This window comes from Mobula birostris, chromosome 24, assembly GCF_030028105.1.
Source record: "Mobula birostris isolate sMobBir1 chromosome 24, sMobBir1.hap1, whole genome shotgun sequence".
In the NCBI taxonomy this organism is placed as follows: domain Eukaryota; kingdom Metazoa; phylum Chordata; class Chondrichthyes; order Myliobatiformes; family Myliobatidae; genus Mobula; species Mobula birostris.
Window position 1 is genome coordinate 37,458,107 of NC_092393.1, and position 26,182 is coordinate 37,484,288.

The window sequence follows — 26,182 nt, forward strand, 5'->3', positions numbered from 1 at the left end:
TATTGGGAGTTTGTATATATTTGCAATTTGTATCACATTCCTTTGGCCATCCTGCTAATACTAAATGAATTTCAGTGGAAATAAGGCTCGCCTTTCTCAGCTGTCCCTTTTTTTGAGGTGGGATCAGGAACCATGGCACTCCACTCAGGGAAGGATATGTTCAAAATAATTCAAGGATCTGTGATATCATCTGCACATGACCTTGTTGCATGCAGCAAACATCCAGTGGCATAGACTGCACTGTAGTATACAGTACAGCACACATCATTGGACTGCAAGCAGTGTGCATTGTAGCCACAAGCTACCATAGAGTCATGGGTGGATGGCCAACTGAGCATTTTCGTCTGTCTAGAAATCGTTCAAGAACATTGCAATACACTTTCCATTTACTACATTTTAAACTAACCTCTTTACTACTGAAAGATAGTGTACAGAAGAGATTCATCTAGCTATTGTCTGGATGGGGGTGATGGATGTTACAGGGAGATTGGATGGGTTGGATTTATTCTCACAGGGGCACAGGACATTAAAGGCTCATTATATTATATAGGATAGCGATATGGTCAATACTCATCATTCATTCTTTGGGACACTCCTCTGTTTTCATGGATGTTTGTGAAGAAGAATTTCAGAATGTATATTATATATATTTCTCCAACATTAAATGTACCTATTGAATAGTCAGTCTTTCCCCCAGGGCAGGGGAGCCTAAAACTAGAGGGCACGGATTTAATGTGAGAGGGATAAATTTAAAGATCCAAGGGGCAGGTTATTCCATGCAGTTACGTGGAATGAGTTGCCAGAAATTGAGGTAGATGCAATTAAAAGGCATTTGAACAGGTAATTGGATAGGAAAGGTGTAGAGATCTGCAGACAAATGGAATTAGCATTGATAGACATTGCCACTTTGGGCTGAAGAGTTTATTTCTGTGCTCTACCGCTCCATGAGTCAATATAATTACTCCAGTGATATGCCTTCATTTCCCTGATCTGAAGAACAATGGATAGCCTGAATTCATCACAAGGTAAAAAAATAAATACTAAATAAAAACATGTTTCAACCCTTGGCCACAGTCAAGCTAGAATTAAGTAAAAGAAAACTCTCTCATTGTTGTATTTGTATACATTGAGTATTTATATTGCCTAATAACATTTGCCACCAACATAAATAAACCCACAATAGTTTCATAACCAACCACGATTTTCTTGTGAATTTATTCCATGCATTCACCCTAAGCCTAATTTATGTAAACCTAACAGATTAAAAAAGGCAATGACAGTTGAACTGAATGTACATAATTTATAAAAGTTTAAAACAAAATCTGTGTTCTTAGGTTGTACATTTCATTCTAATTTGAAATTTCAATTTCATTGACAAACTCCAATGTTCATAAATTTGACATTTACAGAAAGGAACAAACACATCTTCTGCAGTTTGTTAGTTTAAATCTTAGGACATTAAAAGATATGTTGGGTAGGTTTACAGGTGACAGAAAAGTTGTTGGCAGTAAGGAATGTTGTTTAAGGTATAGGAGGATATAAATCTAATGAAAAATTTGGCAGATCATTGACAGCTGGAATGTAATCCCATTAGGCTTGAGGTGATGAATTTTGGGAATCCAAATGGAGGTAGAACATGCACCAGAATTTAATGCCACTAGAAATGTTGATAAAGAGAGACGTAGCAGCACTTGGACAGTATAGGCTCCTATGTACCAGCATGCTTTATGTGGAAAAGCTTTTTGAAGTCTTATATCAGCCCCTTACATTTCAAAGATCTAGGAACATGGATTACTGGTGCCTGTGACTTCTGCTGATTATTACTAATCACCATTTAGCTAGTGATGTGTTATATCGATGTTAGGTCCAAGCTGGCAAACTTTATATATGTTCAACTGGATCAAAACAGCAGCAGTTTACAATGTCTGCAATCCTAAACTTTTAGTGCACATAATAGAGAAAAATGGTCTTTGTAATGGTGAAAAACAAACTTGCATAAAATAATGACCTACTCAGGTCTAATGAATTGCCAATAAGCACATCTTCACAGCTACAAAAAATGGGTATGTGAAAATGTATTGAGTTATGATTAAAGAGATTTAAATTTTAAAATATTCTGAAGCAAGATGATTCATCTTTTCTTAATTGGAGATATGTGAGAATTAATAAGCAAGAATGTTGATTCCGTTTAGTTCACTAACACTAGCAAAAGAAACACTTTTTTCAGGGCTTCTCCGAAATTTCTTAGCCCTCTCCACTACTGATATCTTCAAAACATATAGAGTCATCAAATAGAATAATATAATCCTTTTGATAAGTAGCCTTTTTATTTAGTTGGGGGGTAAGTATACATTTTCTTTTACAGGGCCAATTAGTTCCTGCAAGATTTATTTGGTCATTTTGTTAAATATCCATTTTCACATTTTTATTCAAGTTTCAATATCAGGAAATCCAGTCCAGTCAAATATTAGTAAGTCTTTTGATGAATAATTCCTTGTATACTGAAATTTAATGAAAGATTTTAAAAGAACTTTCTGCCATAATCATGGAAACTGCAGTGCTGAACCAATAAATTAACAGGAATGCATGACTAGAAACATATTGTCTTTGAATTTACAAAATGCATTGATAGTAGTTTTCTATTAGGAAATTTTAAAATTGTGAACCTGGTAGAGTGCTTGGTTCACTAAAACTTACCAAATATTCATTAAAACAATGTATGCCTCAGCATATTCCACGCAGGGAAGGTGAAATCTGAGAATGGTATACCATAACACCTACAGGGTGAGTAATGGAAAGACTGGGACAAAGGATAAACACGTGATAGTGAGGTAAATCTGGTTTTATATTTGCTTGATCTGTTTAAAAACAAATTCAAAATACTCTCAATGTAAACACTCATACATTTTAAATATCATGCACTAATATAAGAAAATATAATGAAAATCGTACCAAATACTTGAAGGTCCTATGTTAAATTTTTAAAAAAGAGGTGGGCCTGATTTTAGTAGTTTTGCAAGAAGCCTCAAGTAGTTTTTTTACTCAATTAATTGCAAATTAGCTTATGTTTCTGTGCTGTCAACAAAATAGAAACCCTCAAATGAAACAATTCTGTCTTAGTAATGCATTTCTGCTCATCTTTCAAATCATTTCTTGGCTTGTCAACAGGACATTCATCTGTATGTTAAATATACATCCAAAATCACATAGGATTTAATTATATCTTTGTGCAGTGAAGAACTTCTGCTTGCCACAATCAACTCAAATACTTGTAACAGAATTTAAAATTTACTCTATTTTTTAAATTTAGACTTTTGTCAATTGACACTGTATAGATTGTACAACTTGACATTAACTATAAATTTAGCTGAATGGAATAAGAAAGCCACTTCAATTTCCTATCTGAGGAGGGATCAATTTAAGTCCAAGAATGGCACTATAACATTCCTACATGCAAGAGGTGAGAACTTTATTTCTTTCCTGACCCAGTGGAAGGAAAGCAAAACAGTACTTTATCCATTACTCAGTCTAGCAACTGTACTTATAACTGACTAGCTGGAAAACATCAAGATAATTGTTAAAGGGGATATATTTGCCCCTTTGTCCAGTTTTTTGGACAACTAAACTTAATTAAAACTATTTAGATTTAGAAGTGGTAAATAGGTCTCAATAACTGTTTAATGTTTTATGTATAATTATAAAATGTTTCTAAATTAGTGCGGGAAACATTGTATCGTTGACGTGCAATGCATTAAAGATTAACAAACATCATTTCCTTTATTCTGACATGACAATGAGCCTGTCCTCATGGCAATTAAAAAAAAACATACAGGAACAAAAATGTGAAACTAGTCACTGTATAGCCCATAAACAGAACTGTTAAAAGCTCAGGGGACACAGCTTTCCTCCCTGCTGGTGACGGGCTGATTGTGTTCCAAAGATAATTCACATCGTTCTAAACTGAAAATAATTATTTGCTATTGTAGTGCTTCAAGAGTAGTTTGAAAAGCATGAGATTCCACAAGGCTAAGCACACCCAAAGAAGAAACCACATTTCTCATATGTAACAATGAATTCCAAGAGTTTACTTGCGTTAAAGAAACTCAAAATCCCACCAGAACTCTCATGTTATCATCTGTCACAATTGTAAAAAAAACCTCTAACGTGCTGCTAATAGTAAGACACTCACTCCATATAATCTGTATATTTCTATTTTTGTGTTTTACTACTATTGAAAAATTGTAATTAAATTTTCTTTTATTAAATAAAATAAACCATACTTTTATTTTGAATGTTACTTGGGAGTGATGCCAGAGTTGAAGAATTTGTATCATACATACAGAGCATTAAAGTTTAAACTAATGATGAATTCATATTCTTTTTTTAATACTCTTAAGATTGAGCCAACAATTACTGCAGCAATCGAACAACTAATTACTGATCATCAACTATGACATCATACATTTTCATGGGAAAATTAGAAACATCAGTCAAAAACGTGGATAATGACAAACTAGAACATTCCTCTCCATAGGCATTGTTGTAAAGTATTATTAACTCCTAGTCAATGAAATTCAAACTGACATTTCAGGACACAACTGATACTACAATAGTCAATTATTGGAATACGATAATGTTTTACATTTGAATGCTAGCTCAGGCAATGCTTGAACTTGGCATATTAATTCTCAATAGGCTACGGTAACTGTGGGCTGCCAGGGTGGTACTGGGAAGAGGGGAGAATATAAGCAATAAAGGAAATGAACTTCAAGTCTAACTATGCAAATACATACTTCATCCACCAATTTCAAAGCAGCACAAAATGCCTTAAGAATTTATGGCATAGCCTTGGCTGAAAGAAAAATGTGACAACTGAAAAGAATAAAGTAAAAAATTGAACCAAGAACTTTAATAAAACAATGCAATTATTATTTTACATTATGACAAATCTTTAAAAGTACTTTTCAACAATGCCTCTAGAATGAATAGAATATTGCACCAATGATCGTCACTGCTTTTACATGTGCAAGAGACTCCCATAACCTGCTCTTATTTGTTCTATTCCATAGTCATGGGCTTTTACCACTCTTGAACTAACAGTAATATTCTCTGGTACAATATCCTCTATTTATTAATTCCAACACTCTTTTCACAGTTTTGTAGAAACTAAAACCTTGCCATTCAGCTGTTCAGAGCGCTCTCCCACATATCACAATTAGGATCCTGAAAATAATTAAAAAATGTTTTTAAGTAAAGATTCAGATCCTGTAGCACACGGTTTGTCATCTTCTTTAATCCAAAGGGTTTTTTTGTTTAACTTAAACAACAAAACTTCCTTCGTGCCCCCAAAAACAGCAGGATAGAGGTTCACTTCTACAATTGTTTGAATTTCTTTAAAGCCAAAAAAGCAGTTCTTTGTTGAAGAACTGTGGAAGGCAAAGCACACAGCACTGGTTCTTCTTTAACAGGGTCTTTATTTCTTTACATGTTGGTGCTCATTCGAGTTTGACTGTTTGCAGAATTAAGTTCACCTTGGCTTCCTTCTCTTGGAGGGGACTGTAAAGAAATAAAAAAAAAAATGAAGTCAGGCTATTATCTGGAATATCTGCTTACCTTGTACTCAAAACATGTTAAAATGCAATAAAACAACGCTTTAAATAAATTACATCTTAATTGAATGGAAGGTATCACATGATTATAAACACAGCAAATAATCTACAAAAGTTCAAGCTAACATGTATCAACTCAGAACTGCCAGACAAAAACAACCATGCCTTGTAAACATTTCCAGGGTTCTAATTTATTTTGGCATGAACGTTGCTCTTTTTGTCCCCCTAGGCAGTCCTGGTAAATTTCAGGACATGGAGTCAAACTATGGAGCTGAAGCTGGCTGAAGTTTCTTAAACCTTTGGTATAGGGAGCAGCACTCAGACCATGGCATAGAATCCCAATGGCCATTGATACAAATGACAACAGAAGGAGCGCATAGGTGAGTGACATATTTAATTATTTTTGTTTTTTTTTAGTGTTTTGAATCACTTATGCCTTTCATATGCTGTTCCATGGGACACAAATCCAAAATATGAACTTAATAAATCAAAAGGAAGTTAGTGATAAATGGACCCAATCAAAAGCAGCTTGAAAAATTAAAATAAGTGTCATGTTTACAAGCCACTAGATTTAACTGGCACCCTCCCTAAATAAACCAGACCAATACCGCCAAAACTGTGACATAATTGATTCAATTAACAATTGTTTTCTCCAAGAATAATTATATCAACAGAGCTCATTTGTATTGCACCTATCAAATCCTTTTCTGGGCAGCCTAAAGTACTTTAAAATCAAGAAGGAATGTTTAAAGTGATGATACTCGGGCAATATTAGCAGCTAACTGCACACAAGCTTCCACAAAATAAGAAACAGAAAAAGACTTCTATTATTGACTCCATCATTTAGCAAGATGATAGCTAATCTCTGCACTGATCTTGGCTTTGTTAATATTGAAAAACCAGTTGAATTTTCCTGTGTTATCTTATTACATTGAAGAATGCTGTTTCATCCATCCAGTCTAAGGAATCTATCAATCCCATTCCTTTCCAGGGAGGATTTTAAACTAATATGGCAGGGAATGGGAATCCAGGCTGAAAGACAGAGGGAAGCAATGCAGAGACTAAAGTAAAAGTTCAAAGTCAAAGTGAAAATTAGAAAACAGTCAAATGCAAAGGACACACAAGGTTACTTGATTCTAAAAGGGCAATGAATGAAAGGACACATTATCTGAATGCCCACAGGATTTGGAACAAGGTCAGTTAATTTGTAGCACAAATGAGTACAAAGGTTTATGATTTAGTGGCCATTACAGAAATGTGGTTGCAGGTTAGAGAGGATTGGGAATTAAATATCCAAAGGTATCAAGTAAGGATAGGCAGGAATTAAGGGAATCGCTCTTAATTAAGGATGAGCTCTGGGCCATAGTGAGAGACGATACAAGATCTTAGGAGCAGAATGTTGAGGTCATTTGGGTAGAGATTAGGAATACTAAGGGGCGGGGGGGGGGAGAAGGCCCCAGAATACTAACATATTAGTGGCATGAACAATAAACCAAAAAATATCTAATGCATGAAAGAAAGGAATGGCAGTTGTCATGGGGTAGTTTAATTCAGTGAATCATTTGGTCAAGGCAGTCACGAAGAGGACTTTTTAGAATGCATCTATGATAGCCTTCTTGAATAGCCATGTTAAGTAACCTACAAGGGAAAAGGGCTCCTTGTAGGTCTTTGCAATCAGAGGGGTAAAATTCACAATCTTTTCATTAGGGGTTGCAGTAATACTGAATTTCACACAAATGGAGGGTACAGTAGTTTGATCCAAAAGCAGTGTATTATGCCTAAACAGGGTGGGGAGAGCCAGCCTTGGATAACTAAGAAATAAAAGAAGATATCAAACTAAAAACTCAGGCACACAAAGTCCCAAGAGTAGTGGAAAATGGAAAACTGGAAGAACTTTAAATGGATTTGAAAAGCAAAGTTCAAAGTTTAAGTCAATTTATTATCAAAGTACATATATATCATATATCCAACCTTGAGATTCATTTTCTTGTGGGCATACTCAGTAAAATCAAGTAGATAACCCAAGTCCATTATAAAATCAATTAAAGACCACACCCCTTATGTTTTGTAGCTTCAAATCTTTAAACTAATTCAAAAGACATGGGAGTCCGGGAATGCAGGTCTAACGTTGTGTTTACTTCAAGCGAGGTGCACATGTATCATGTGGTAGCATGATGACATATGCAATTCATGTATTTATGCAAACCTTGTAATGATTTAAAAAACACAAATGCTTAATTAAATATAGATACAAGATTACTCAAGTATTACTGAAACATTAAATACACAACATTCCTTCCTGCTTAGCTATAAAGTCCAACATCTACACATGGTAAATTTTAAGTTGTCCCATTCAAGCCTAATGATTTAATCGCTGTGGAGGATTTCTTGTTCTTGTGAGATAATGACTTTCCTGACAAGTGAGACTTGCGGCTGTGAAACAATCTCAGGTTCTGGGGCCTCCTCTGTGGTAGTTGAAGAAGTTGGTCCTGAGACCGCAGGAGGTGATCCTGAACAGCGATAGCCACCTTTCTTCTTCTTTTAGTTTGTGCATCTTGATCTTGGGAAAGTGCATTTAGTTCACAACAGTATTCTCTTCTTAATCCTTCTATTGTTCCCTTTACCATCTGAACTTTTCTCTTAGTTTCCTCATGCACATCATCTGATGAATCTTCTGTTTTTGAATCTCCATTGACTCCTTTCTTTTTGGCCTTCCATTTGTCCAGCTGGATGTTGGTCTTTGCATCTACTTTTACAAAGCAGCTTTTTGTCTCCCACTTGAATTTCATGCAATAACCTTAATGCATACAGAGTAGATCCTGGTTCTTTATACTTACAAAAGTCAAATGCTTGCAACTTTCCTGAAGCTCCTTGAACTCTCTTCCAACTCAAAACCAAGCCACATTTTGCAAGTAATTGCCTGATTAACATATCAGAAGCTTTCTCAAATAATGTTGCCTACAAAAACTTTTGTTGACAGACCACTCCTTTTGTCACTTACACAATTCTTCTAAGCAGCATGGTCCTTCCTTGGTCCGATATGCTTTTCAACCAGAGACCGAGGTTGACACCAAAATCTGTTTGCCTTCTACTGAGCAACGGTTCATGATGTACAGCATGGAGAAAGTTGTGGCATCATCCGGTACCTGTCTTAATTTGGCTTCAGTTCAGTCTCTTGCAGGGGTTGTAGCATACAACTGGAGGATGGACATCTAATCAAGTTGTAGCTGTCTCAGCCAGTCACATCCCCACAATGCTAGTCCTTCTGTTTTTACCACATACAAGCTCAATGTGGCTTGCTGGTTGTTGTATTTCATTGTCACAAATATCATTCCAACAAGAGTTACCTTTTCTCGCTGGATTTCTGCAGGCTTCAGTTTAGTATCTTTGAAATTCTTCTCAAACTCATTTTGTGGAATGATTAAAACAGTGTCCAATTCCTTTTTAATTAATTTACTGTGTTTCTGGTGTAAGCCATATTGCTTGTCTATTATCAGTTTTCACACTGTAAATCTCAAGGCTAAAGTCCTGTGTCCCTTTCATCATTATAAGACTTTTCATCAACACATGCAAATTAGTGCTCTTTTTCAAACTGCAACTTGACTTTTTCTTTAGTGATTTCTCTTCCCTGTGCAGTGCATTTACTTTTATCTGCCTGGCACGTTCTTTGTATGTGTCCTACCTTGTTTCATTTTCTGAAAGTTTTGCCTTTAAATCTGCATTGCTCCGGTGTATGTCAGCCCCTGCAACAGCTGTAACACAATTTGTTCAGCCAGGCCAGTTTTTGTTTAGACACTGCAATTTTGTTCACACTCACTTTCATTCCTGACTGCAACTCAATTATGTCTCTGTCTGCAGTTTCCATTGAAACAGCAATTTCAACTGCTTTGTAATCTGTGCTTCAGTTAGGAGCCACTATTAAATGTTTCTTGTAGGATTCCATAAACTAAATGATCTCTCAGTCCATCATTAAGACTGTTACCAAAGTGACAATACTCAATCTCTTCAATTCAGCTATGTACACCGAAATGGACTCCCCTTCTTTTTGATTCCGCTTATGAACCTAAAGCATTCTCCAATCAACAATGGTTTTGGTTCTAAATGTTCCTGCATTACTTTCACGATTTCAGCAAAGCTAATTTTCGCTAGTTTGGTTGGAACAGTCAAACTTCGAAGCAAACTGTATACCTTTAAACCTAATGCACTTAGCAAAATTAGTACTTGTTTCTCATTGGTTATTTCATTTGCTTCAAAATACTATTCAATTTGCTCAGTATATAAAATCCATTTATCTGTTGTACAATCAAATGTGTCAGAACATTCAATGTTGCAAGCCAACTCTGATCATTTTTATGATTATCACCCAGTACTCACTCTTTATAACTAGTGAATTCTTCCGTTTTCTGACTTTTTTTTAATAAAAGAAACTTGATTGAGTATTCCCTTCTGAAGATGTACTGCACTGTTTTTATTAAAAAAGCTCAACTGTCTCCGTATGTGCTGAGCTGTGTTTTTCACTCAGCGTTTCTCGATGCTTTTTTTGTTAAAGCTTTCGAGCATCTCACTGCACTTCAACAGGTTGGTAGCTATCTCCGGTTCATTTTTAAAATACCCCATCACCAATGTTATGTTTAGTAACTTCAAAACACTAAAATAACTCAAAAGACACAGGAGTCTGGGAATGCAGGTTCTAACTTCGTGTTTACTTTAAGCAATATGCGCATGTATCACATGGTAGCTTGAGGTCATATGCAATTCAGTTATATATACATATAACTCAATGAATTATTTAAACGAACAAGGATGCTGAATCAAACTATATACAGTGCCTATAAAAAGTATTCACACCCCCAGAAGTTTTCATATTTTATTGTTTTACAACATTGATTCACTGTGGATTTAATTTGGATTTTTTTTAGACTGATCAACAGAAAAAGACTCTTGTCAAAATGAAATTAGATCTCTACAAAATGATCTAAATTAATTAGAAATATGAAACACAAAATAATTGATTGCATAAGTATTCACCCCCTTTAATATGACACACCAAGTCATCAGTGGTGCAGCCAATTGGTTGTAGAAGTCACATAATTAGTTAAATGGAGATCACCTCTATATCTCCAAATGGAGCTTTCTTTAGACAGGCTGAAAGCGCTACTGAGGACAGTGTCGAGGTGGCCTAGTCGTGATTGGATGAGATGGCGACGAGAGAGGACCAGTGGAGTGAGTTCCAGATGGAGGATGGCGGGAAAGAGGAATGGAGTAGAAAGAGTAAGAAAAGAAAACAGAGGTATGAGATATCGAACTCTGAGGAGTCAGGAGATGATCAAAATAGGACAGCAAAACAATGGAAAGAAGATGAGATTAAAGCAATTATAAAACTGAGCGAAGACAGGGTGTCTTTCGGTGACTGGAACCCAATTCATTTGACGAAGACAATCAACAAACTTATAGGTGAGGTTAACAAAGCAAAAATTTTACGAAATGGATTGCTATTAGTGATTTGCCGGGGTAGTGCTCTGCAAGGCAAAGTGATAAGACTAAATAAAATAGATGGCAAGAAAGTACAACGCTCCATACCCAACAACAGAAAGTGGACTAGAGGAGTTATTTCGGGAATACCAACAAAAGTTACTATGGACGAGATTAAACAGAACATAAAAGGAGCAAAAATTATTGAGACTAAACGTTTGAAAGCTACAAGGAAAAAAGTGTGATAGTTTATCGGTTATGATTAACTTCGACGAAGAGAGATTGCCAAATAAAGTTTATTTAGGATATATGTGTTATGAAGTCAGAATATATATATATATATATATATACCACCGCCTTTAAGATGCTTTAAATGCCAGAAATTTGGGCATATTGCGGCTGTCTGCAGAGGGAAACAAAGATGTGGGAGATGCGCTGGAGAACATGAATACGGGAAATGTGAAGCAGGAGCTAGGCTGAAATGCTGTAACTGTGACGAGGAACAGCGCAGCCTACTGAGGGTGCATTAATAGTCAGAAAAAAGCTGAGATACAATATGTGAAAGTAACTCAAGGAATCAGTTACGCGGAGGCAGTGAAAGCATTTGCTGGAAAGGGTAACAAGCAAACAAATACAGGGAATAATAAACTGATGAACTGTGAGGGCTGTAATAAGATAAATAAGGATACGCTAATAATGAGTAGAAAGGATTTCATACTGTTTATGGTAGATGTCATTAACTGTTCAGCGCAAACAGGCAAGAGAACTGAAAAAATTAAAATTATAGTCAAGTCTGCAGAAAAATATCTTGGGATTACAGCGCTTAGGTGGGAAGCAGTCAAAGAAACGCTGAATGGAGGATCGAAGAGCTTACAGGCAGGAGAGGCGGGATATTAATGGCAGTATAGATATAAAAAGGGAATGCAAGGAGTCTTATTGTAAATGGTCAAGAATTTACCAAATATGTATCGGAACTTAAAGAAAAACTTCAGATTTTATGTATACAAGAAACATGATTGAAACCCAGGGTAAAGGTGCAGAACTCCAACAACAAATAGAAGTACTCCAAAGAACAATTGAGAGTTGGAAAAGAGATTGGATGAAACAGTACTGCATTTAAAAGAGACGGTTTCTGAAAAGGATGCTTGTTGTCAAAAATTCAGTGACTTGGAAAACAGATTAAAGAATGGAGGAAATTAATCAAAGTTATAAAAGGAAAAAGGAATTGTTGCAAAGTGAATTATTTACATTCAGATTATTAAATGAAAACATGGAAACAAATTTAAGAGTTAAGCATGCGATAAATAATAATAAGATTTTAGTCTTACAAATGATGCAGATGAAATCAATGTAATTGAGGTGATGCAATTACTTGAAAACCATGTGATAAAAATTAGGGAGAACAACAGTTTGCGACACTGCTCTCTAATGGGCACATACAGCATTTGCAAGAGGAATTGCCATTACAGAGTGAAACAAATAGAGATATGCAGGTGGAACTAGGTTGTCTAAAGTGGGTTGGAAAGAGATTGTAAGTGGAGGAACTTATTACAAATTACGAAAGGAAAAGGTATTGTGGTAAAGTGAAGTATCTACATTCAGGTTATAAAATGAAATCATGGAAGCAAATGAAGAAGAACTGCAAGATCTCAGTAAACAACGAGACTATGATTCAAGAAAAGGAAAACTTGGAGAAAACAGATAGACTTGAAAAACAGCAATTTTAAATGTTAAGCATGCAAAAATTAATATTCTTAAACAAGAAGCTTTTAGTTTTACAAATAATGCAGTTGAAATCAATAATGCAATTACTTGAAAACCATGTGACAAAAATAAGGGAAGAAAAGCAGTCTGCGGCACTGCTACCTACTGAGCGTATACAGCACTTGCAAAATTAATTGAAATTACAGAGTGATGTAAATAGAGATCTGCAGGCTGAACTAGATTGGTTAAAGCAGAGTACTCTAGGACATATTTGGTTGAAGACGGAAGCCTAGCAGGTGGCGGTAATGCACCTTAAAGCTGGTGGTGGTGGTGGTGGTGAGGAGGAGGACGACGACTCCAAATGGAGAGTCAAGGTGTTTCAATTGATTGTAGTAAAAATACACCAGTATTTCGAAGGTCCAGCTGTTGGTGAGTCAGCATCCTGGCAAAAACTACAGCATGAAGACAAAAGAACACTCCAAGCAATTCCACAAAAAGATTATTGAAAAGCACAAGTCAGGAGATTGATACAAGAAAATTTCCTCCAAGTCACTGAATATCCCTTGGAGTACAGTTAAGTCAATCATCCAGAAATAGAAAGAATATGGCACAGCTGTGAAACTGCCTAGAGCAGGCATTTTCAATAACGGAGTGACTGTGCAAAAAGGGGACCTATGACAGCTCTGGAGGAGATACAAGCTTCAGTAGCTGAAATGGGAGAGACTGCACATACAACTGTTGCCCATGTGCTTCACCAGTCACAGCCTTATCAGAGAGTGGCAAACAGAAAGCCACTATTGAAAACAAAAAACTCTGAGGAGTTCTCAGCTAGAGTTTCCCCAGAAGGCATGTGGGAGTCTCTGAAGTCAGCTGGACGAAGGTTCTCTGGTCTGATGAAACTAAAATTGAGCATTTTAGCCACCAGACTGAACGCTATGTTTGGCATAAACCGAACACTGCATATCATTAAATACACACCAACTCTGCCTTGAAGCATCATGCGGTGGGGATGCTTCACTGCAGCAGGCCCTGGAAGGCTTGTGAAGGTAGAGGGTAATATGAATGCAGCAAAATACAAGGAAATTCTGGAGGAAAACCTGATGTAGTCTGCAAGAGAACTGCGACTTGGGAGATGATTTGTTTTCCAGCAGGACAATGTCCCGAAGCATAAAGCCAAAGCTAGACAGGAACGGCTTAAAGTCAACAAAGTTAACGAGTGGCCAAATCAGTGTCCAGATCTCAATCCAATTGAGAATTTTTGGATGAACTTGAAAACGGTTGTTCACTCATGATCGCCATGCAATCTGGCAGAGCTTGGGCAGTTTTGTAAAGAAGGAAAAATTGCAGTGTCCAGATGTGCAAAGTTGATAGACGCCTATCCACCCAGACTCAAGGCTATAATTGCTATCAGAGATGCATCTACTAAATACTGACTTGAAGGGGGCCAGTAATTATGCAATCAATTATTTTGTGTTTAATAATTGTAATACATTTAGACCAATTTGCAGAAATTTGTTTTCACTTTTGACACGAAAAAATCTTTTCTGTTGACCAGTGTCAAAAAAGCCAAATTAAATCCACTGTGATTCAATGTCATAAAGCAATAAAACATGAAAACTTCCGGGGGGGGGGGGGTGACTACTTTTTTCGGCACTGAATATAAAATGGAAAAGGGTGGCTAAAGTGAGCATAGGTCCCTGAGAAATGAGAAGGGGAAATTAATACTGGGTAGTGTGGAAATGGCTGAGGCCTTGGAATGACTATTTTGTGTTGATCTTCATGGTGGAGGACATTATGGATGCAATGGGAGGTGAGGACATCGATGCAATTGCTGTCACTAAAGACGTAGAGATGAGAAATCCAGCAGGCCTAAAGACACTCCAGTGCCTTGGTCTTGAGGGGGATGCATCCCAATATACTAAAAGAAATGGCAGATTTACTGTAGCTGTGTTTGTGATAATTTACCAAAATTCTCTGGACTTTGAGCTAGTCACGACAGATTGGAAAATTGCGAACGTAATACCACTGTTTAAAAAAATGATGTAGGCAAAAGGCAGGTAGCTATAGGCCAGTCTGTAGTCAGAAAAATGCTTGAAGCTATCCTTAAGGAAGAAATGGTGAAACATCTGGATAGAAGTGACTTCATCAGGCAGAAACAGCATTGATTCATGAAGGGCAAGTCCTGTTTGATGAACCTACTACAGTTCTTTGGGATGTAATGAGCACTGTGGATAGAGGAGAACAGATGATGACGTATATATGGATTTGCAGAAGGCATTTGATAAAATGCCATATAAAAGACTTATCTATAAGATGAGAATGCATGGATAATGTATCAGGGTTCCAGGGGTTGTGCTGGGCCCGCAGCTATTCATGATATACACTAATTATTTGGAAAATGGGACTGTAGCATATCTATGATACTAAATTAAATAGAAAAGCAAGTTGTGCAGATGATGTGCAGGGCCTGGTGAGAGCAAGAGAGCGAGATGGATTAAGTGAGTGGGCTAGCATCTGGCAGATGGAGTAGTACACGGGTAAATGCAAGGTCATCCACTTAGAAAGGAAAAATAGAAGATCAGGTTATTTATACGGCAAAAGATTGCAGCTGTGCAGAGAGACTTGGGAGTACTTGTGCCTATATTGCAAAATGATTAGTCTGCAGGTGCAACAGGTTATCAAGAAGGCAAATGGAATATTGGCCTTCACTGATAGAGGGATTGAATTTAAGAGCAGGGAGGGTTATTTTGAAACTGTATAGGGTACTGGAAAGGCCACATCTGGAATACTGTGTGCAGTTCTGGTCTTATTTAAGGAAAGATATACTGGCTTTGGAAGTGGTGCAGGGGAAGCTCACCAAGTTGATTCTGGAGATGTGGGGATTAACCTACAAGGAGAGACTGAGTCGCCTGGGACCATGCTCCCTGGAATTCAGAAGAATGAGAGAGGATCTTGAAGAAACACAAAAATATGAAAGGGATAGATAAGATAGAAGAAAATGTTTTCCACTGGTAAATGAGACTAGAACTAGTGGACATGACCTCAAGATTTGGGGGAATAGATTTAGGATGGATATGAGGAGAAACTATTTTTCCTAGAGTAGTGACTCTGGAATTCTCCGAATAGGGAAGCAGTAGAGGCTACCTCATTCAATTATTTAAGTTCAAAGCACATTTATTATCAAAGTATGTAAATTATTCTACCTTGAGATTCATCTGCTTTTAGGCAGTAACAAAGCAAGAAAGCTGAAAGAACCCAATTAAAAAAAAAGACCAATGTGCAGATAAAGAGGGAGGAGAAAACACAAATCATGGTAACATTAGAAGGCAACAGCATTCTGAGCCAAATTGAGTCCATAAACCCCAATTCCAGGGCGGCCGGAGTAGGCCCAAAGCCTATCTCAGTTCATCTATAGCAGGGCAAATCGCTGCAAAGCTCAGACACGATGCATGTAGAGCCAGAGCAGTCTCCAATACAACTAAAAACATTAATAAGACTTTATCTGAGGTAAATTGTGGCAAACTTATCACCAGGAACAATGAAGATGTGAGTGAAGGCAAAGCATTCTTGAGGGATGAGCCATGCTGGTGCATTGCAAAGTCAGAGTGTAACATGTTCAAAACAGTCTCAGAGTCATCAGAGATGGTGTTGGTGTTGGAGATTTAAGACAATTAGATTTGTGCATAGCAGGGAAATTATGGGTTATGGGGAAAGGGCAGGTAGATGAAGCCAAATCCATGGCCTGATTAGCCATGGTGAAGCAGGCTCAAGATGGCCTATTTCTTATATTCCTTATTTACTTTTTCCCTTTTAAATTATACTCTCACAAACTCAAAAGTTCTTCTACCACCCACTTACAGTAGCTAATTAACCTAACAAGTAGTACATACTTGGGATGTGGGAGGAAACTGGAGCACCCACACATAAACCTCAGGTCAGGATGAAATCTGGGTTGAATCAATTCATTTTAACTAGCCCTATTATATCTAACTTTCTTTTTCAACCTTTTTTGGATCAAGCATATCTGGTTTGGAAAACAAAGGGTATAATACATTTTTCTGATTTATTTTCAGATGATTGTTTTATGTCTTTTGAACAATTATCTAATAAATATAATTTACCTAGATCACTTTTTAAGGTATTTACAGATCAGAAACTTTTTAAATACTGTTCTTATTACCGTTCCTCTTTCATATTCCACTGATATATTGGAAAAAATTTTGGATCTAAACCTTTTTCAGAAAGGTTCAATAGCAATTATTTATAATATGATAAGGAAAATAAATCCAGATGTTTCCAATACAATTCAGAATGACTAGGAAAGGGAACTTAAGCTTACCTTACCTACCGAGAAATGGCAAAAAATTTTCAATTAGTTAATTCTTCCTCTATATGTGCTAAGCATGCGTTGATACAGTTTAAAGTTGTACATAGGGCTCATATGTCTAAGGATAAATTAGCTCATTATTACTCTCATATAAACCCTATATATGATAGATGTCATTCTGAGATAGCTTCATTAGTTCATATGTTTTGGTCTTGCCCTTTACTGAAGAAATATTGGGACGATATTTTTGATATTATTTCCACTGTCTTGAACATTGATTTACAACCTCACCCTATTACTGCCGTTTTTGGTTTACCAATGATTGAAAAACATCATTTGACCTCTTCAGTTTGTCGGATGATTGCTTTTGTTACTTTAATGGCTAGAAGATCCATACTATTGAATTGGAAAGAGATTAATCCTCCTACAACATTTCACTGGTTTTCTCAAACTATATCTTGTCTAAATATAGAAAAGATTAGAAGTGTTATTTTTGACCCATCTATTAAATTTGATGAGACTTGGAGACCATTTATTCAATACTTCCACATGATGTAATTTGACCCTTGCCAATCTATTTCGTGATTTCAATATTTGGGGAGAGGAGCGGAAGCGGCGACACCTTTGGTTCTATCTGAGGTATCATAATAGCCCTTTCTTTTCTTTTTTTTTCCGTAGTTTTCTTTAGTTTGGGTAGATTAGTTTTTTTTAGGGGATTTCTGTTTTTTTTAATGATATTTTATATTTTATGTGTACTCTTTATATATTTTGTTGCTGATTTGTGTGATTTTGGGATGTTTCTAACTATGTGTTACCTGACTGTAAACTTTAATAATTACTACCAATTAACATAATCCCAATTACTATGTACTTACTTTTTGTAATGTGTTTGTTGTTGAAACTAATAAAGAGATTGAAAAAGAAATAAATCTGGGTTGCTAGAGATGTGATGTTCTGATTCCTGTCTTGTACATACTGAGCCAACACAGCAGAAACTGAAAAACTAGAATGTTCTCAACTGAGTCCTGGATGGATGACCCCTTATTTTGACACTGAACCCTGGTTCTCAATGCCCCAACGGGAAGGAAAATCATACCTACATCTATCCTATCATGCCCTGTGTGAATCAAATGGGGTTACCTCTCATTCTCTAAAATCACGACAGTAGAAGCCCAAGAGACACAAGCGAGACTGCAGATGCTGCAGCAACACACACACACACAATAATGCAGGAGGGCCTCAGCAGCATCTATGGAGTGAAATAAACAGCCTACATTTTGGATCACGACCCCTCATCAGGACAGTAAAGGTCCTGACTGTTTAATCTCTCCCGATGTGGCAAATCCAACATCCCAGTAATCAATCGGATAAATATGCACTGAAATCTCTCATACAGGGAGAACACAGCTATACACAAAATTCCAGATTAGGCCAGACCACAGCCATAATGGAAGTGACACAAAACATCTCTATTCCTGTTTTATTCGCCTGCAATAAGGATCAATGTACCTAATAGTTTGCTAATATAGCATGAGTGGATGTGGGGGGGATGTGTCCTACAGTGCTGAGTCTAGGAGCACAGGGCACAGTCTCAGAACAGAAGGACTTCTATTTAGGACAGGGATGATGAGGAATTTCTTTAGCCAGAGAGTGGTGAATCTGTGGGATTCATTGCCACAGATGGCTGTGGAAGCCAAGTCATTGAGTACATTTAAAGTGGAGGTTGATTGATTCTTGATTAGTCAGGGTGTCAAAGGTTATGGGCAGAAGGCAAAAGAATGGGGTTGAGACGGATAATAAATCAGCAACGATGGAATGGTGGAGCAGACTCGATGGGCTGAATGGTCTCATTCTGCTCCCATTGTCTAATGGTCTTACGTTAACTTTCGGAGTTTCATGCACAAGAACACAAGATCCCTCTAAAGATCAGGCAGAAAAACAACAAAATAAAAACATCAAACATTGTCATGTGTATTTTGCTGGCAGCTTCTCTCAGAATTCTCATCTACTTATGTAATACCTGGAAATTTATGACACACAGCAATTTCAGAACTACACTGTGCTCCTGGAGGCCAGTTGGTGGATAAGGAGCTTGTAAAAGCCCATTCATTTGAATCAGTATATAATGAGGAAAAAAATGAGAAATACATTTTATTGCTTGTGTTTAATTATTCATTAATAGAGGGCATCAAGTAATCATTTTTAACTGTACTCTAAGGGTACTTGAATGCTTCTGAATAGTCTGGGACATTTGGGGCATTGAGACATTTTAAACAGAGAGAAACTTGGGTAGTGCTTTGCCATTTATTAGGAGTTTCCAGAAGAGGGTTAAATGGGTTTGTTACAGCATGCTACCACAAGTCAATTACAAGAAGATGAAGTTGACAGTTCATCGAGATACCCAAAGAATAGGCACAGGTGAAAGCAAGGACAGATTTGAAAGGGAGGATTATAATGTTACATCTGAGGCACTTAAGGATTAAGAGATAACACAGATCAATGGGTAAATGTGTGTAAAGAGGCTGGTATATTAGAACATAGCTAGAACTTTGAATAAAACAAAATTGTCCAAGGATCCAGAATGTAATCGAAGTCCAGTGATAAAAACGTGGATGAAGTTTCCTGCAGCAGAAGGGCTGAGGAAGATACCATATTATAAGTATGCTGGATAGTGAAGAGAATGTTAGAAGCCAAGCTTAGCCTCACATTAGATAATGGGGTTACAAATTATCTGAGTGAAGGTAGATGGCCTCTTTTCCCAAAATTGAATTAAAGAATATTTCACTTCATTTTTGTACTCAATATCAAAAAGTTATGGAGGGTGTTGGGAGAAGTAGAGATGCAGTGGAACCAAGTATCAAATCAAATGGTTCCACTTATTATCAGAGAATGTATACAATGTACAACATGAAATACTTAGTCTTTGCAGACATCCACCAAAAACAGAACCCCAAAAGAATAAATAACAGAAAAACGAGAACCCCAAACACCCCTCACCCCTGTGCAAACAGCAGCAATGCATCAACCTCTCCCCACCCACAATTTCAGCAAAAAGTCCACCACCCACCAAGTAATAGCAAAGCACCCAAAGAGAGGCCATGATCTGCAATGAACAAAAACTATTGTTTACCAACAGTTCAACATGCCACAGACTGACTCTCTCATTAACAAGGGACAGAGAGATGTCACCAATTTCACAGTGAAAGATGAAGTTAACAGTTGCTTTTACTATGTTACACTCTGCTGCTTTGCTTTTTGTTATCAATGTGGCACATGTGAATCCTGTTGATATTTTTTGGATGGTTAATTGCAAGGATAATTTCTTTGAAGACTCCAGAACTAGCACTGTAGGCCACACAGCAGACTGCCGTGTGAGGGGAAGAATACGGCTATAGCTGAGAGGAAGAATAGAGAAGGATGATTTGATCAGTCACAGGAAAAGTAGCAGAAAGAGTGAACTGCTTCTACACCATACAGTCATAGTTCTGCACAATGTTATTTGTGACTTAATTTGGGTTGTTTTGGTACAGATGCAAGATGGAAATGTGACTGGAAAAGCAAAGTTGCAGGAAATATGGGAATGAATGTGAGAGAGATGCAAGGTTGAAACCAAGGACGGAGCTGAAAGAGAAGAGAACCAGCACAACATGTAGGCCAGCAATTTAATAGGAAGAGAATGAACAGAATAAAAAGTGGATATGCTGAAGGTTTCTGTGTTTCATTGTATCTGAGGCCCTGTCTCTCTTTCTCTATATATTACACATAATTTCTTTCCCTCCATTCATCCCCATAGTGGATAATTAAGAGGAACAAACTATGTCTGCCTTTTTTATGTCCCTCTCCCCAACAAAATTAAGGAAATTTTGATTTTGTTTTGTTAAATAGTCTAAAGTATCATTAGTTATAGTATTTGCGTCAAAACTAGTCTTCAAAATGTTTCCAAGTTTACAAGTATGCTTTCAAGTGCTTCAGGAAAAAGTACAAACTCAAATTGCTGTGCAAAATGACTACAGTGAATCATACAGATGTATGGCCAGATTTTTTGTACTGTTTTTGGAAATGCTGATTGTAGCACACTAATTGTTGTCGTCCTTCAGTGAACAAGTATATGTTCATGTAACTAAAATCTCTTTCTTCCCCCCCCCAGTACTCTTGACTCTCTTAAGAGTATCTTTTCACAATTTTTGTACAAACCATTGTCAGACTGAACCATTTAGATTATTTTTGTCTTTATTATGTTGTTACATGTGTTGTTCAGCAACAGATAATAAATATAAAATATTTTCAAAGTTGAGTGATTCGAAGTAAAAATGACAACTTTTTCTGAATTCTGAATTTCGTAAATGACTATTTTTTATCTTCTGCATGCTACTTGGTATATGATACATTCCTTGCCCAAATAGCTAATTTTATTTTCTATACTTCAAATGAAGCAGATTATGAGTACAAATTCCTTAGTGATATCCTAAGCCAAGTAGCTTGCAGATGTACAGATTATATAAATACATAGAGTAGCAAATGGTCTCTGACATAGGATGTACCTCTGCACACAGAAAATAAAACTACACCATACAGAAGAAATGTACAAATGCGCTCATTAAAGCTCAAAGTCCTGTTACTTGTTACATAAATATTAAGGTGAATTAAAATACCATTTTTTTTATTTGGACAAGGATGCTTGTTTGGTTGTGGAAGTGTTAAATAATAGCACAATTATAACAAATTCTATTTTAGAACTCTAGGCACTTCTTTTCCACCCTGTGAAAAAGAATATTAACGAAAGGAGACCAAGAGTTTCTCAAGATCATAGCAAACTTTAAGAATAGCATGATCGTATTCTACATGATGATGTGACATAAAGTTGCATTTGCATTACTGAAGCATTTCATAAAAATGGTACTGAACATGTTCTCTAGTGTTATGAAAAATATGGAGCCTCACAAAACCAAGCATTAAATGGCTTAAAAGGATAAATATGTGTTTTAATAGTAGGATCTGCAATTAATAACTATTAACTTAAACAAGTTGTATTATTTTGGTAGTGAGAAACAAATATCGCCAAATAGTGTCAAATGTGACATGTGCAGTCATTCAAATCCAGACACGCCCTGGACTTAAGCATGACGCATGATTTCAGCTTTTAAGGCCAAATTCAGATGGACTTTACATGGAGTTCAGTGATGCACCCCTGTAATGCTGGGCACTTTGGCCATTAGACTGGATGTAGGTTTTCAAACAGCATTGATATTAATGGTGAGTTTATGCCTGTAAATTAGGAGGGAGAAAGGAAGTTTAAGTTTTTATATAAACTATTCAGGTTTTAGTTTAAAGGTGTAAATTAGTTCTAGATTTTTTTTTAAAACATTGGCTTTAATTACCTTTATTTTTCTCCGTTTATACTATTTTACAGTTAATGTAAATTTGAATAGCTTTCATGCAATTATATTAGAGAAATATTACTAAGAAAATGATTTCTTGGTCTCATTGCTGACTGAACTCCGCTTTTGGCTTAGCAGCAAAATAGACTAGATTAAATAATATCTGACTTTAACCTCCATGGGAATAAAATTATACATCTTTTCAAGACAACTTTTTAAAATAAATCTTAAACCATGACTACTTCTGAAATACTCAGTGAATATTTGCTACTAGTTAAAAACTAGTATGAAGACAGAAGACATTCTGACCACCAGTACTTTTTTTTTTTTTTTTTGAGTAGATAACACTTATAACTAATATCTGTATTTAACAATTAAGCTGACATTGAAGGCTGAACAATACCTTGAAAGAGTTATCATTTAATGCCCAAGTACCTTAACGTGGATTTGATTGCGCAGAATAGCAGCTCGGAGTATCATGGCTTTTGCTCTTCTTTGGAACTCTTTGCCCATCTGCAAAGACTTTTCAAATGTTGTGCTGCGTTGATCTACGTCTCTGGCATACAGAATCTATAATCAAGGAAAAAATAAGCTGGCTTAATCAATCCCTCGTCCATTTTCATTTCAGGCACAGAACTGTGAAGCAAAGAAATTATTCCACATTTCAGCATCAATATTCTGTTGCTGACATAGCTGACTAAAATCAACATTTTGCCTATATGACTCAGTTCAATTTGTACCAATTTTTTTGCTGTGTCAGACTTGCTTCAATGAAAATTTAAAAAAAAATATTAATCTTACAGGAAATAATTCCTAATGTTTTCTTTTAAATGTACAAATCTTAATGTCAATTATCTACAGAGTTAATTGCTCTATAATTAAAACAATTTTAGAAAGTTGTGATTGTTTTATGAGAAATGCTGATATGTGTAATTACAGGTTATCAAATGTTCCCCACTCTTGGAAGAATCTCACCTATTTAGATATGTGTGCATTCTGGTCGATATTTATTCCTCAGCCAGATTGCATTGTTTCTAAGACACTGTTGTGTAAAAATTGAGTGCTATACTTTCTTCATTAGAGCAGTGATTACTTTTCCAGAAGAATATATATCATAAAAGGTTGTGAAAGGCACTGTATAAATGGAAGTCACCTGTCACTTATGGTAATTTGTGTACACACACAAAAAAAGCTTGTGAGATCTGAATTAAAGCTCCAAAGTAAGATCAGTGATAGTCATTAACTACTTGACATTGAAATGCTACTGGAAGAGTAAGTTATTTGCCTACAGAATAATTAGAAAATGTCCTGCAATTTTCATCCAACTTCTTTCCAGTGCATTGAATGTTGTACCCAAATGTACGATGCTGAGAGCAGAAACTCACCTTGCTATGTGAATCAATTCTACCATTGATTAATCCTTCCAGGATAAGGTGTGTCAGCTCATCCTCTAGAGCACCAACTGTGGTGTTGAAAGAAATAGCCATCTTGTTCATGTCAGCAGAAACATATGGGCTGAAATACTAAAAATATACAGAGCTTATAGGCAAGGCTGGCAAAATATAACATTCAGTTCTCAGTTCTATTAGAACTTAATACTTAAGACTTTAGTTTATATGTCTATCTTTTGATGTATTCATTATTTTTTGAGACACAGCCTGCTGAGCAATTTGGTAACTTCACTATTTATCTGAAGGCACATGAAATGATTTTGTTCTAAAATTTTAATGAATTTTGGTAAAGAAATGAAAACACAGTAACCAGCAACTTGGTGTCATACTAGGTGACTTCACATGCAGCTTTCTTACACATTCAGCCACAGAAGAACTTAAATTTAGTTTGAAAGACTAAAATGCATATAGTCAATATAGCAAGAAGATTTATCAACAATAACAATTTAAATTTATGCAGCACTTCTAACATTCTAAAAATCTCAAGGTACCGTACTGGAGGACTGGCAAACACAAACTGGCCACAAATTAAGGTAACAAAGTAGATGACCAAAGGATTGTCTAAGGTGCAAATTTTGGGCAGCTTAAAGAAGAAAGATGGAAAGGTTAAGTAGTTTAGGGAAGAAATTCCAGAACTTATGAGCCTAACAGCATGAAACAGCACAATGGCAGAGTGAGTGAATCTAGGGCACATGATTGCAGGTAAACGGGACTTTGTCTAAGGAACGATAGAATATGGATTAACTCAAGTTAATGGAGGGTAGAACAAGGAAACACAGAAGTTTGAGGGAATAGGTAAATCCAGAGGTTAAAAAAAGTTATATACATCAAGAATTGAGACAATTTTAAAAGTCTGGAGATTGTAGAATTACGGCCATTTTCCACTCAACTTTCTTCTCAATATTATAATTTAAAGACGACAACTGCAATATTATATTACTGTATATTTTGAGATATTTATAAAATGCATTTCACTATTGAAACAGTGATCTCAAATTCCAAACTACGGTTGGTGCAGTCAAGAAGGAGTGGCACATTCAGAATACAAATATGACTCCCTTAAAATAAATGACTGAGTATAATAGGGATAGCTGAGTACTTTATAACTAAGAAATCATTAAAAGTCAAAGTTACCATGCCATACCATTGATAATCATCTCCACATACCTGAATAAGGGCTCTGTTCCTGATTTGTGTGTAGAGCGTCTTGACATGTGGAGCTAGGTACATATCCAGCAGAAGGTTGTCCTGTGAAAATGCAGGAAAGGAAAAGAGAGAATATAAGAATATTTTCTAGGAGAGAAAGATTAAAACGTGAAACCAATGAATAAACAGTTATTAAATAAAACAATTATATTTTCTCTTAATCATGTGGAAATGCAATATCTGAAACCATTTAGAAGATCTACTCCAATCAAAGATTTTCATTGTAAAACACAACTCCCTTGTAGAGCCACTAAGAACAAGAAAACAATAAAATGATAAAAGGAATTTAGGTTTCTATTGATTCTTTTTAATAAAGTCAAACAAATCTGCAAATCTATGTAGTGTAGGTTAATAATACAGTAGATCTAACTATTAAAGGAGCAAATTGCAAACAAAGCAATGTTAGCTACATGAAAACAAAACCAAATTTGAGAAAGATAGCATTTAAATTAGAGCAAATCTAAACTCCTTTGTTATCCCCTTTTAGAGGCAGAACATTAAGATTTGCCAATATAAAACTGAGCCTAAAATCTTCAAACTGAATTTCCTTTGCAGCAAAACAAACAGCATTAGTTAGTAAAAATGGTGGACTCCACATAGTCACTTCTTTCTCTGCTACACACAATTTGAAATTGGTAGCAAAGTATTTTTAAAACAGGAATGTTGCCTTTAACACATATACGAGTTGGCAGTTCCTTATTTATCAATGAGCCACAGGTCCAAATGAGCTTTCATAAATTACTTGCATATTTTTATGGATTAATGCACCAGGATAAAGAAACAGATATAAATCATATTTAAACACTAAAACCTCTTGTTTGATGGATGCTAACTGTACTATTCAGTATTGGTAAATAACAAAGTTCTATACTTTACATGGAAACTGTTGCAAATCTCTCTTGCAAAATGTTGGGAGTACTGCAAAGCAATCCATCCTGGTTCCAAAAATATTAAATTGAAATTTGAGATATGGTAACCAAAGGAACAGATACTTACCAGGAACCCAACTTGCTAAAGGTGCAAAATATAATCATG

General features: G+C 36.1%; 1 protein-coding gene across 2 annotated transcripts in view; it reads right to left on the bottom strand.

The window, feature by feature from the left end:
• Positions 1 to 4,064: 4,064 nt before the first annotated feature.
• gps1 (G protein pathway suppressor 1) overlaps positions 4,065 to 26,182 on the bottom strand; it is a 75,604-nt gene continuing 53,486 nt past the window's right edge. For both annotated transcript variants that reach the window (XM_072241894.1, XM_072241895.1), the window contains 4 exons: positions 25,109 to 25,189; positions 23,876 to 24,013; positions 22,926 to 23,060; positions 4,065 to 5,556 (listed from right to left, as the gene is read on the bottom strand). In XM_072241894.1, the coding sequence (XP_072097995.1) occupies positions 5,482 to 5,556; positions 22,926 to 23,060; positions 23,876 to 24,013; positions 25,109 to 25,189 (429 nt within the window). In that variant the 3' untranslated portion in view covers positions 4,065 to 5,481. The remainder of the gene's footprint in view (positions 5,557 to 22,925; positions 23,061 to 23,875; positions 24,014 to 25,108; positions 25,190 to 26,182) is intronic.